The sequence below is a fragment of the Paramisgurnus dabryanus genome, chromosome 12 (genome assembly GCF_030506205.2).
Source record: "Paramisgurnus dabryanus chromosome 12, PD_genome_1.1, whole genome shotgun sequence".
Classification (NCBI taxonomy): Eukaryota; Metazoa; Chordata; class Actinopteri; order Cypriniformes; family Cobitidae; genus Paramisgurnus; species Paramisgurnus dabryanus.
This window is the reverse complement of record NC_133348.1, coordinates 34919892-34934852: the sequence shown is the minus strand read 5'-3', so window position 1 is coordinate 34934852 and position 14961 is coordinate 34919892. Positions and strand designations below refer to the sequence as shown.

At 35.6% G+C, this 14961-nt stretch overlaps 1 protein-coding gene across 1 annotated transcript in view; it reads left to right on the top strand.

Annotated features, from left to right (window-relative positions):
• LOC135750178 (uncharacterized) overlaps positions 1 to 14184 on the top strand; it is a 36679-nt gene extending 22495 nt beyond the window's left edge. The window contains exon 3 of the mRNA XM_065268980.2: positions 9310 to 14184. Within this exon, the coding sequence (XP_065125052.1) occupies positions 9310 to 10445 (1136 nt within the window). The 3' untranslated portion in view covers positions 10446 to 14184. The remainder of the gene's footprint in view (positions 1 to 9309) is intronic.
• The last annotated feature ends 777 nt before the right edge of the window (positions 14185 to 14961 follow it).

The following is a 14961-nucleotide window of genomic DNA, read 5'->3' as shown; positions in this document are numbered from 1 at the left end:
TATTTTGTTTTCAAAAAATTTTATTCCCTGTTCTTATCAGATAGATGAAATTATTAAAGGGAGACTTTTAAAAATTAGAGCCCAATTTGAAGATCGTTTTTTTATGTGTTTATGCTCCAAATAATGCATTAGAGCGAATGTTTTTTTGGACACTCTTTGTGAAGTTTTGTGTAGCTGTGATTCTACAGAGTTGTTATTTTTAGGTGGGGATTTTAACTGTACTGAGCACAGCTTGGATAGAAATCATGTAGAGCCACATATGCTATCGCGCAGACGGCTCATTCAGTTATTAAAATGTCATGAAATTGTTGATGTATGGAGATATTTTAATGGTAGTCAGAGACAATACACATGGGTTCATGCTTATGATCATTTTTTGTCTTTAGCAAGGTTGGATAGATTTGATACTTTTAAGCATCATCTTAGTTTTTTTAGAGGTTGCTCAATCATTCCAGTAGGTTTTTCGGATCATAGCATGGTACAGTGTGTGTTTACTTTAGGTTTAAATAAGCCAAAAAGTGCTTATTGGCATTTTAACAACAATTTATTGTGTGATAAGAATTTTAAAGTTATTTTTAAACAATTTTGGAAAAATGTTAAAACTACAAAATCATCTTTTTTGTCTTTACAACAATGGTGTAACCTAGCAAAAGTGCAAGTCAAACAATTGTGCCAACAATATACTTACAACGTCACTATGGACATAACCTGCTCTATGAAAAAGCTAGAAAAATAAATAGTAGAACTTCAAACACATGATGTGATATCAGATAATACAACTGATTTTAATACCTTTCAGAAGAAAAAAAGGTCTTTAGCTGAGCTGTTAGAAATTACTACACAAGGAGCTCTCGTCAGGTCACGATTTCAGAGCATTGAATTAATGGATGCTCCCTCAAAAAATTTTTTTAACTTGGAGAAAAAGAATGGACAAAAAAGGTTTATTCATACCTTACGCTCAGAGAGTGGTATACTGTTGTCTAATCCTATTGATATTCGAAAGAGGGCTGTTGAGTTTTATAAGGATTTATATAAAAGTGAATTAGTAGGTTTTAATGTTGATAATGAATTTTTAAATAACTTGCCACAGATATCTGAAGAAGCTAATTTTGAACTTAGTAAAGTTTTAACCCTTGGTGAACTGGAAAAAGCCCTTCAAAAAATGGAATGTGGTAAATCTCCTGGAATAGACGGTTTACCGGTTGATTTTTATAAGGCTTTTTGGCAAGATTTGGGTCAAGATTTACTGGAAGTACTTAATGAATGTTTTGCTAGTGGGTGGTTACCCACTAGTTGCCGTAGAGCAGTGATTACCCTGTTGCCGAAAAAAGGAGATCTAAATGATGTTAAAAATTGGAGACCGGTGAGTTTATTATCCAGTGATTATAAAATACTCTCTAAAACTTTGGCTAACAGATTGAATGAAGCTATAGAGCAAGTTGTTCATCCTGATCAGACGTATTGTATACTAAGTAGAAGAATTTCTGACAACATTTCTTTTATTAGGGATATAATGATTATTGGTAATGATCTTAACTTGGATTTTGGTCTAGTGTCAATAGACCAAGAAAAGGCGTTTGACCGAATCGAACATGATTATTTATGGAATGTTTTAGCTGCTTTTGGTTTTAATTCAAAGTTTATTGCAATGATAAAGGTTTTGTACAGTGACGTTGAAAGTATTTTAAAGGTTAATGGTGACTTATGCGCTCCTTTTAAAGTCTATAGAGGAATTAGACAGGGGTGCGCTTTATCTGGTATGTTGTATTCTTTAGCAATAGAGCCTTTTTTAAATAAGTTAAGAAATGATTTGTGTGGACTGAGTTTTCCAAATTGTACAAATGTTTTTAAATTATCTGCTTATGCTGATGATGTTGTTGTTTTAATAAGCGTTCAAAGAGATATAGATGTGTTGTTAAAAACCTTAAGAGATTTTAAAATGATCTCGTCTACTAATGTAAACTGGACTAAAAGTGAAGCCATACTGGTTGGGAAGTGGTTAGATGGAGAACCCAGCCTGCCAGATGGACTAACTTGGACAAAGGATGGCTTTAAGTACCTTGGAGTTTTCCTAGGAAATGACACAATTGTACAGAAAAACTTTGAGGGAGTAATTGAAAAAGTCAAGGGTCGACTAGGAAGGTGGAAATTTGTACTCCCCAAGATATCGTACAAAGGGCGTATTTTGATAATTAATAATTTGATAGCATCATCCCTTTGGCATCAGCTAATCTGTGTCGACCCTCCAGCTGACTTTCTGGCAAAAATGCAATCAATATTGATTGATTTCTTTTGGGATAAACTGCATTGGGTACCAAAAGCTGTTTTGTACCTACCCAAAGAAGAGGGAGGTCATGGACTTATGGATCTTCAAAGCAGACTAGCGGCCTTTCGATTGCAGTTTGTACAGAGGCTCCTTTCTGGATCAATGGAATCAAACTGGATAGCTGTAGCTTTTGCCATTTTAAGAAGTTTTAAGCAGATGAACTTGGACAAGCCTGTTTTGGTTAAAACTCCATAAGTCGGACCTTACAACACTGCCTGTGTTTTACAGGAATCTCTTTAAAGTTTGGTCTTTGTTTAAAGTGCAGAGACTTAGTAATGCAACATCAATTGTACTGGCTGTTTCAGGAACCTTTGGTTTACGGCTCACGTTTGGATATCACAAACAATGGATATTTTCCTGCTCTTGATAAGATTCTATTAAACTCTGGAGTAATAACCCTCGGTCATCTTATACATTTATCTGGAACAGACTTTGGAAATGTTGACCTAGTCGCTAAGCATCTAGGAATAAAGTCAACACGCCTGATGGCAAAATTACTTGAGAAATGGAAGTCTGTTCTTAATTCTGAGGAACACGAACTGTTAGAGAACTACTCGAGGGGTTTAGCTCATTCAATCTGTGAGGACCCTTTTCCCATTATGTGGTTATTACCAGATCTGGATGAGTGTAAAGGGCCTTTTTTAAATGTTGAGACTCTATTGTTTCTAGGGGATGTTTCAGCCTCTGGAAGAACATTGTACAAGAACTGTGTTAAATCTCTAAATAGAAAGTTTTTAGATGGTAAAACTGACACACCATGGCGTACTATCCTTCATTTGAAGGAAGATACAAAACCAGAATGGAGAATATTATACAAGTCACCATTAACTAAAAAAGTGGGAGATTTGCAATGGAGAATTTTACATGGTGCAATTGCGGTCAATGCTTTTATCTCAGTTTTAAATCCGGATATTACTCATGGTTGCCCCTTTTGTTCTCAGAGGGAAACAGTTTTTCATGCTTTTATGCATTGTTTTAGGCTAACGCCTTTATTTAATGTGTTGCAAAAAATTTTTTAATCTTTTGAGGAATCTTTTTCATTGGAAACTTTCATTTGTGGTTTTAAATATACTCGGAGACATCGTTTTAGGTGTCAGTTGCTGAACTTTGTGCTAGGTCAAGCAAAGATGGCAATTTATGATACAAGAAAGAAGAAAATTGAACAAGACACAAATTGTGTTTTAGATATAGTGTTTTTTAATTTGATTAAATCTAGAATTTTAGTTGATTTTCATTACTATAAAGCCATGAATGATTTAGTTTCTTTTGAGATGATTTGGTGTGTTAAAGGGGCTTTGTGTGAGGTTTTAGATGAAACCTTGTGTTTTGCACCTATTTTATTGTGATCTTATAATGTATTACAAATACTTTTATTGGTATTGCTGTTGTTTTTTTTTTTCCACCGTAGGTAATGTTTTTTACTAGATAATGTTGGAGAAAGTTCATTAAAGATGTTTTGAAAATTCAATTCTCTCTCTCTCTCTCTCTCTCTCTGACTGGAGCGCACACGCATTTTTAAACGTACACACACGTAGATCTGGACCATGGCTTTTTCCCTCGAACTCCTGGTTGCACCAGTGCGACCTGATATTTTTTTTAAGTCGCACCATTGAGAAATTAGGTCGCACTCTAGAGCCCTGCCTTAAAGGCTGAGTTTTACGGCTCGACATCTTATAAAAACGTATTTCTGGGTTCTTTGGCTTGTTAGCTGTACATATTGTCACACAGAAGCTTTTAGGCATTATTCTGTTTTTTGTTATAAGCCAGAAATGACAAGGAGGCAGCCTCTCGCAATACAAAGTCAATGGAGACGGTTGGATTGTTTCCCCCCCGGTGGGCGTGGTTTTCAGGTTATGATGCGCTGCGCTCTGTCTCTATGGCCCCACCTGGGTTGCCCACATGAATTTGATATAGAAACTGAGTGGGGTTATTCTGTCAAATTTTATAAATTAAACCCAGGATAAGTCAAATATACCACTGGTTACATACATAAAGCAAAAAACACAGATCGTTTCAATTTTTTTCTTTTCCCAATTTTAATTCGTGGACTACTTCAAAACAACAGAATAGTGGAGTAAACTTCACACACACAATTCACACATTGAAGCTTTCCCCATTGACATTGGCAATCAATGCCAAATTCAGAGAAATAACAAAACACTCAAAAAGAAAAAAAAACTACAACAATAAACAAGCCCAGTTCGTTGATCACGCAGGTAATCAAAAGTAAAACCCGAAGAGAGCAGGTAGGAAGAACAGTGTGAGAACAGTGATGGACTTTCCCAACTTAGACACTGACGGTTAGGGTTGGGTACCGAAATGCGGTGCCAAGCCTATATGGGCGGTACCTACCGGACCGAATCAGAACACAGATTTCGGTGCCTCATTTCGGTGCCTCTTAATGCATGAACGGTTGACTGAAGTATTTTGCTCTCTGTAGCGCAAAAAGCATAATCACACAAGCACAGCACAATCGCTAGTTAAATTATACTGCACTCATATGGTGTAAATAATTTCCTCACTTACAAAATTCACGTGAATGTGAAAGTCGGAAAGATTTGATAATACAGAGGATTCAAGTTTGATTTCTTTGCTTAACTTAAGTGAGTTTGTTCATATTTTACATTATTGTAGTTTTATATTGATAAAAAAACGGAAACCAATCATTTGTTTTGAAAAATCTAAGGATCTTAGATTTATTTATGTTATAGGGCGGATAAAATGTTTACCGTCTATTCGTTTTTGTTAAACGTTAAGCGAGTCATTTTACATTTTTATTGTTCTGTTTTAATAAAAAAATAATAATGAACAAATAAGCATTCGTAGTAATGAAAATTATGTCAATTAAATCTTTCATTTATTTGTGTTTTAACGCAGATACCATCCGTCGAATTCGTTTTATTAATAAAAAAGCAATATAAGCAAGTTTGTCATTGGAGCTACTATTTTATTGGAGTTGAGTTTTTCGTTAAGAGTAATAATGAACAAACATTTTAAAAATTAATTTTATTAATAAATGGAAATATTAAATAATCTAATGTTAAAGATTAAATAGCCAACTTTTAAACTTCTTTGCCAAATATATTTTCAAAAATATGCGCTGTGTTTAATAAGTTTAAATGTGAAAAAATCCTCATCTGCACATCCCTAATAATACAAATCGAACAAATTTTGTAAGAATATATGTCCAGGTTATTTTTATATTCTGACTTAAAAGAGCAATTTGGAAAATGAGATCCTCAGAGGAGCGCGTGAATGCCGCAATTGATCTGACGGCAGCTTATTTTATATTTTATATGGTTTATAAAATTAGGGAATATCCCACACACTATTAACTTGCAAAAAGCATAATTTTGCAAGTTAATAGTGTGCGGGATATTCCCTTTTTTATAAATGTTTGGTGGACTTCATTGTCTCTTCATCCAACGCACCTAACCGGAACTAACAGGTGTGCGACATTGTTCTTCTATTAAATATTTTATATGGTAACATTCCTTCAGAGAATTTGCTAAAACGTATTACCTCACTAATGTTTTTATTAGTACTTCGGCTAATATTGGCCTGAGATGGGCCGCGGCAGTCACGAGTGTCAAGTTCATCGGAGACAAGCAGAAAGCGTCAAAACGTGAATGGTTTCACAAGCCGATAAGAAAATATTTTGGGTGAATTCAAATGCCGTTTTGCGCCATTGAAGGGAACTTCACGAATAGGATTTCGCATGAACAGTCGATCCAAATAAAGAGAAAAAGACGCTGTATTTTATTGCTCTATTTGCCAAGTGTGTTTAATTAGCCACACTATGAGACACAATTGCGCAACTTTCTCTAGAGTTCAAGAGATCTGATCTTCGAAGGGAATAGGACATATAGGGAGGATCACTTCCGATTAGAACTCGCCCTTTATTTTTTTGAGAGCGGCAGCCGCGTAGGCTTTAACCAATCATTGAACAGATTATTAACAACCAATCATAGAACATTTTTCTGAGCTCAAAGTGGAGTGTTGAGAAGATTTTATTTAATTCACAAATCAAAAATTTCATAAAAAAGAAATCAAGAATGCAGGTCTTAAAAGATGATGGTGCTTTAGGCAAATCATTAATAAACAAATGACAAACAGAGAAGAATTTTCATAGTGTTTTATGCTGTACTTTCATCTACCATCTTTCTATGACTCTTTTTTTCAAAGTACCGCTTTAGGCACCGTTTAGGCACCGGAACCGTTTTAAAAGTATCGATTTAGCACCGGTATCGAAAAAACCCCAAACAATACCCATCCCTACTGACGGTACACCTTGTAAACTCCACAAAGACAGCATGCACGGATGCATCAGGGAAACATGGTAAACTCGCACAAGGAACTCACAGACGTTTTCATTTCTGACATGCTTTCGGGTTCTCTCACGTGACCACATGAACTATGACCTCCTCCGCATGACACAAGCTTTGGCTTTATAGTTGCAGGGTTAATTACTTACACACACCTCCAATTACTTGAGGTAAATACCACATAAATATACACACAGAGCTTTTCCACTCCGCCACAGTGGGACCCAGCTGGGCAACACACATGGGGCCCATATTGGCTCCACCTAATGAAGCCCACATTATTTACCAGGGCCCATTATGGGTTTTTAATGGGTACTGGACTGGTCCCTTATTATGTAATTATTATACTTTTAATGCTTAATTGTAATTTACTTAAATAATATATTGTTTAAAACTTAAAATCGATATAAGCAAAATAATTTCAGTTCGTTAAATATCAGCTTTCAGCATAAATATTCAACAGTTCATTCATCTATAACAGTGTTTCCCAATCCTGGTCCTCGGGCACCCCCCTCCCAGAAAGTTTTAGATGTCTCCTTATTTAACACACCTGATTTAACTCATTAGCTTGTTAGGGACACATGTTTACCATTTTGGAAGGAGGCTGATGAGTCAAATCAGGTGTTTTAAATAAGGAGACATCTAAAACATGAAGGAGGTGCAATATGAGAAATCTAAATTAAAAAACTGTAAAGTTTCAATATATCAAAATACTTAATTGTCAAATTATAACACTTTCCATGCTAAAATAATCATCAACATTTCAAAACTGCTAATGCAGGTAATGACTAACAATTTAACATAACACTTAAAATAAGCACTGAAAGAAGTCAAACTCTTAAAATACTTGAGACTGAAAAACAACACAAATATTGCTCACTGTTCTGGAGATGCTCTTAATTCTGATCATCAATTAATCTTTACTCAACAGTTTTATGAAGAACTTCCAAAGCATCCACAGCCAAACTCATAAAATGTCCTTGCACGTTTGCTTTGATTCATCGCTGTGCAGCCCGTGAACTTGCACCATAGTATTACATTTTCTAAAAACACACCGCAGAAAGTAAATTACAAGTGTAACAGTTGTGAGAGACTCCTGCTGCTCCGGTAGAAACTGTATCCTTGCGCCTGAGCGGAAATTCTTAAAGTTAACATGTTTATCATCTTTATAGTTGTAATTTTAAAAGTCTGCCTATTTTAGCAAAGATTATTTAAAATGCGATATTATATTATATGAAAAAAAAACACAATTAAAAACATTTGAAGCAGGACTACTTTATCAAGCGTAATGTGTCGTAGCAGTGAGCAGATCGTAATGTGGTCTCCTTATATGAAACACCTGACTCCACTAATCAGACTCCTTCCAGAATGTTTGAAACATTTCTTTAATTAACACACTAACAAACTAATAAACTTTGACATTTCTTATTTTCACTCATGCTCAGCTGTGCTAATTAAAATTAATTATTGGCAGGTAAACATTATAAATATCACAATTAAATGTAAAAAATAATGAATTTTTATTTAAAACGTTTTATACTGATCAAATCATATCTGTTATATTATTTGCTCTTTGTTTAAAAGTGACAATCAACCAAAACTTATTATTTCAAGATTTTAAATGTATTTCAAGCATAAAATTATTTTGCCCACATAGGTGCCATGAGGGCCCCACAGATCCCACATGGGCAAACCTATATGGGGCCCACATAGGGACAACCATGCTGCCCAGATGGGACCCACGTGGGGCCCACATATCAATGTCGGCTGGGATATACGTCCCTATAGCTGAATCACAAGAATTACCTATTATGTATCCAAAGCAACCAAATTCATTGAAAGGTGACAAGTTTGCAGCGCTGAATAGATGGTTTGAGCAGTAACAACATAAACAAATGGCTTTCGTGGAACACGAGTAAATTCCGGTAAACTCCGCTAAGGATCAATAACAACAAAGTCCTTTTAATGTAGTTTATTTATATAACAAGCAAAATAAACAACACGTAGATTACATAGGAATTGTTATTTTTGACAAGGTATTTGTTCAAGAGTTCAGTTTAGCAACTAGTCAAACAATTAAACACAGAGACTGGAACTAAAGTTCCGGCTAGACGTGTAGTCGCGTCATTGGACTTGCGTCCGATAAAATCATCTATAAAAGGGAGTATTCAGACACAAACTCACTAACCAAAAGAAAAATAATTTAAGGACTAAAATTTTAAGGATATAGTTTAGGATATCTTTAATACTTATTGGACAACAGGCATGTAGGTTTTAAAAAATACTTTTATTTCATTCTAGAAGTGTCCCCATATAATGCAACAAGGACTGTGAAAGTATTGGTCCATTTGACTCCCTCTACAAAATAGTGGATTACTCACTCAGTAAATATTCATGCATTACATTTAATATTTTGTCTTTGATCACAAGTTATGTTGTCTTTCTGTCCAATAACAAAATTAATAAAAAATTTTTTTAGCTTTGTATGTTTCCAAATTTTGGTTTATTTGATGTGCAATAACCCGGTTGTAATAACAGGACTGACAGCTGTCTTCTGTCTATATCTGTGAATATAGAAAAAGATACAGAATCTCAATTCATCATTCTTTGTGTAAATAAGAGTGAAAAGATCATTTCATTGTTTCATGTTTCTTTCAGATGTGAAGAGTGAAGAAATAACGTCCTCAACATCAAAAGAGCGACTGACAGCAGAAACTCTGCACAAACAGACATTCAGCTCACAGAGACATTTAGAGAGACATGAGAGAGAACACAGAGAACATGAACTCTTCACCAGATCTGAGATCAGTTTAACTATGTCACAAGAGAAGAAACTTCATTCAGAAGAGCACAGAGAGAAGAAGATGATGAAGAAGCAGCAGTTTCACTGTGAGCAGTGTGGGAAGGGTTTTGTCTTCTTATCTTGGCTAAAACTTCACATGAGGACACACAGTGGTGAAAAGCCTTTCTACTGCACTGAATGTGGAAAATACTTAAGCACCAAACAAAGTCTTGATTTTCATAAGAGAATTCACACAGGAGAAAAACCATACGAATGTCCTCACTGTGAGAAGAGATTTAGACAAAAACAATGTTTAAAGTCACACATGCTTTTACACACCAATGAGAGAACGCATCACTTTAGGGATTCAGATTCATTAAAATCACAGCAGAATATTTACTCTGTAGAGAAAGTCTATCAATGTTCACACTGTGATAAACGTTTCTGCAATAAACATCAGCTGATAATCCATGAGAGAATTCATACTGGAGAGAAACCTCATCACTGTCATGTTTGTGGGAAGAGTTTTATTCATCTTAGCAGTTTCATGGTACACCAGCGAATTCATACAGGTGAAAAACCTTTCAAATGCTCTCAGTGTGACAAGACGTTTGCTCATTCAAGCCACTTAAAAGACCATCAGAGACTTCATACAGGAGAGAAACCTTACAAATGCTCTCGGTGTGACAAGACGTTTACTCAGTCGAGTCACTTAAGCGACCATAAGAGAATTCATACTGGAGAAAAACCTCATCACTGTAATGTTTGTGGGAAGAGTTTTAGGCAATCGTCAAACTTTCAAAGGCACCAGAGAATTCATACAGGTGCTACATTTTACAAATGCTCTCAGTGTGACAAGATGTTTACTTCATCAACTAACTTAAAAGCCCATCAGAGAGTTCATACTGGAGAGAAACCTCATCACTGTAGTGTTTGTGGGAAGAGTTATAGTCAATCGTCAAACCTTCAAAGGCACCAGAGACTTCATATAGGTGCTAAACCAGTGCTTTAAGTGGGCCGGAACGCGCCGGTATTCAGTACCGCCACTTCCAAATATAGCTCTTGAGCGTACCACCACCTCTCCGTGCGCCCAGAACGTGCTTTTAGCGTACCGGAACGCTCATTTGCCAGCTGTTTAAAAATCAGAGGTTTCATTTAATCCTTTGACTGCGCTGCCGCTTTTCAGAGCGCCCTTCACAATGTACGCTTCTTAATTCGTCTCACCGAGAGCAGAGACTACACATACACCCATGCGTTTACAAGTTAAAAGCGCATGCGTCGCTTTTGCCGCTGACTGTCAGTAGCTGTGTCCCAATTCAAGGGCTGCGACCTTTTAAGGACGTATTTTAAGACCGATTGCATCACAGCAGCGCGACTTAAGGCCAGTAAGGCCGTCCCAATTCAAAGGATGCTTAGAATGAAGCCTCAAAATGCGTCCTCATTTCTCCGCGCTGTTAAGGATAGAACGAATGTATCCTTAACAGCCGAGGATATCCCAAGAGTCATTGCGCCTCTGCAACGGCTGCATATAATGGGTGGATATTCTAAAATAAACAATTAAACCCTGTATTAAATAAAAATGTATTTATCAGAAAATATTTTTTCTTGTCACTGTTTAAGTATTATAAGTTATGTTTTGTGTTAATAATATTCTTTTTATGTTGCGTATATTTATGAGGTTGATTAATTTGGTATACTGTTGAATAGTTTAATATACATCAACGTGTCATATTTCTAAAATAAATTAATGATTTTTCTGATGTCATATTTATTTTAATAAGTCAGAAACGTGCAGGTGGGCGCGTGTAGCAGGTGACGCTAATTATGGGTCCTCTGAAGGTTAGACCGTCTCATTTCAGTTCTCTTCGCGAACTTCTGAGGCTGCCACCTTGAAAGACCGAGTGCTCACCTTTTAAGGTCGAATGCTCATAAGGTTGCAGCCCTTGAATTGGGACACAGCTGGTCAGTGTGGTCTGGACTCGAGAGGTGTGTGCTTGTGTGTGTGAAACGCGCAACCATAGGTGCTCGGTTAAAATGAAAATACAATGAACACTTAATATACCCTCCTTCTTTTAGACTCTGAGTAGTAAAAGAACAAGGTCAGAATCAGAGGACTCGCTGGCTGACATCCCAACAAGCCAGAATGATAGCTGCAGGTTAGACGCAAGCTTTTTCCAATATACCCTTTTGTAGGTACTATACGTGATAATCTCCGCTGTCGTGGCTGTCAGTTTGGTTCCCCTCGACGCAACTTCGGATTTCCTCAGGCGATGTGCAGAGTAAAACATTCTTGAAATTTTAATATACATTTAGTTTAATTGCTAAACTACAAGTGAACGAGATTTCAATGAATTTGAACGACGCGCACGGGAATTTTACCACCCGCAAAATGGAAAACAATGGGACAAAATAAAGTGATGACTTTCTAGTTTCAAATGGGCAGTATTTTGTTATTCTTGAACCCATAGACATGGTCTTGGTGTCATTTTAAAGTTTTTTTTTTCAATCTCTTTCTATCTGAACAACTCAGGGTTCAAGCTCTTTCTAATGGTATTTTTCAAAATCTTTTTGCACATTTTATTATGAGCTATTTCTAGCTCAAGCAAATCCAAAAACTTATAAAAGGAATTATCATTTTTCACAAGGTAGTCTGTTGACTGCTGAATATAAAACCCTTTCAATATAGGAGTCGTCGAATCAGCAAAAAAAAAAAAAAAAAGAGTACCGGCACCTCTTTTGGGTCACTTAAAGCACTGTGTTAAACCTTACAAATGCTCTCAGTGTGACAAGACGTTTACTCGGTCAGGTCAGTCAAAAGACCATCAGAGACTTCATACAGGAGAGAAACCTTACGTCTGCTCTCACTGTGGAGAGATATTCAGTCGTTCTAGAAGTCTTCAGCATCATCAGAAGAAACATCCTGAAGAACAAACTTCACTGAAATCATCATAGCACTGGCCACGTATATTTGGAGTAAATGTTGGACGTGATAATGTGCTAGAACAAAACCAATGGATTTCTATGAATGACTTTGGCTATTTCACAGTGTAAAAAAGGAAAGGTTTTTTTCGATCACTGTGTTGAATTTTCCTTTTTTCCTCCCGACGAATAAACAGGTCGACCAATGAGATCCAAACATTATGTCATGTTCCTTGAGCCGCTGCTGTAACTAAAAAAGGGTGAGACGGTGACACTAAACTGTATTGTGCGTGTAAACACAACATTGAAACAAGTCAAGTTGATTTTATTTATATAGCGTTTTTTACAACTGTTCATTGTTGCAAAGCAGCTGTACATGAAATTGAAATAAAGAAAACCATTTTTATCATTAAAGAAAGTTGCAAGTGTACAAAGTGGTCCAGTGTTGCTAGTTGGAGGTGAAGATTTGTTTCCTGTAATAGTTAAATAACTGGATTCTCTTACTTCTGTTTTTCAAATGTTTTAATGAAGAATTTGTGCAATTGAGAAGTATTTTTTTTCACCAATGTTGTTTTAATAAAATAAAAATATAACTGTGTAAAATGTTGTGTTTGTTTTTCACCCCGCCACTGATAGCAGGAATAATGACCAGAGGTGGAAAGTTATGAATTACATTCACTCACTTTACTGTAATTAAGTAGGGTTTTGTTTACTTTTTTAAAACCTGTTTTTTCATATCCGTTACTGAGTAAAAAGAGCATTAAAAAAATGCCACATTTTATTTTGTGCCACCATACTTACTCATGTAACAGTCTTTAAATAGGGAAAACATGGAAGTGTTTGGTGGCTTCTAAAAAAAATATAGGTATGTATTAATTCGTCTAAGTTGAGTTAAGAACATAGTAAAATATTGAAAAACAGTGGTGTTTTCCTTTAATACAACGCTCAAACTATAATCAGGGGTTCAGACTAGCTCAGTCTAGCTGAATATAGTTAAATCATATGACTAACAACTAAACTATGGGAGAGATAATGGCCAGAGGTTATGATTACCACCCTGATAGTCTACATATAAATACGACAACTTACTTAGGGGTAGAACTTAATTATTGTGGGATTTTTATGTTGTTTTATCAATCTTGCTAATTGCTAAAAGTGTTAAAGTTACAAAGATGTCCAAATAAGGACTGTGGAAATTGATTTTGTTCCATTTTTATATTTCTTTAACTGATCATTTTATTCTATAAACATTGTGTGTTTCATATATGCACTGAGCTATTATGTAAAAATGAGGTGTTTATGTTCGAGAGTGGAAGGTTACCAGCTTTTGTGTGTGTGCTGCAAGGAGGAATTTAGGAATTTACGTCTGGCATTGATCAAGATAAGAGAGAGGCCTGAGGGGGAAAGCAAACAGGCAACTATGTCATTAACAAATGCTTTAATATTCACAGGATAAAATATGCCATGTATTTCTTACTTAATCAGTATTAATCATTGAATAATTGATGTAATAAATATAAGATGTTGTCTTTGATAAATTTGTATTAATCAATGAAATGAAGGTTGTATATAGAATAACCTAATGGGGGCAGGGCAGCTCAACCTTGAAGAACAGAATCTCCTGTGTGTCTGTGTGTGTGTGTTTTCTTTCCTAACAGATGGTTTTTAATAATGATTAAAGTGTTTGCTTAGAAGTAGTATTGCAGTAAAAGATTTAATATGTGTTTATCTATCTAAAGAAGTTAATGTGTGCCTTATTCATATAACCAATTTTACAAATAATGAAATGATGTCATGATATTGAAATATGTTTTACATAATAATCACTTTCATCTTACAGCTTATATTTTTTATAAATGAATGTTTTATTAATGATTTGTTTTTAAGAAAGCATTATAACATGCTATTCAAAGTGGAGGAGTACTGGAGAGGAACTGCAGGGCTCCCAGGGATGAGAGGAGAACAGTTTGTTTTTCTTTGTCTATGTGTGTCCATCTTTGCCTACAGGCTAAAATTGGGTGTGGTGATGGAGTCAGATGGACGAGGGGAACGGCCTTTGTGGGTGGAGATTTTCTGAAGAAAGATCGACGTCACATATTTTATAAATAAGCATGTTACTTCCTGAGCTGGTTGTTCGCTACTTGAGAGGACCCAGCGCTGTTAAACTTTTTCATATCTGATCAATAAATATTTGAACTTAGATATTTGTATCTTTTGCCTTTCCTCTAAATTATGAACACGCAATGGACGCCTTAAAGTCCAACATTATCAAGACTTAAACTATATCGTAGATTTATGTTAACAAAGGATACATTGAGATTTACAACAATCAAGAATTCAGAGTAATGCAGAATAAATACATAATGTATTAACCATGTAGGAAAATTAAAATTCAAAAGCCAAGTCACAAAAATACAAAGCATAAATCATCAAACAGTTGTAATAAAAAAACATAAATAAAAAAACATTGCATATCTGGCAAAACGACGATGGGTTTAATTTCCTGGTGCACACTGTGAGATTTCAGCCACGATTTAGCTGTCTGGGACAAATTTTGAAATCCTAAAAGATTTCTGGAATCCTAGGCTAACATCTGCCGTCTTTGATCG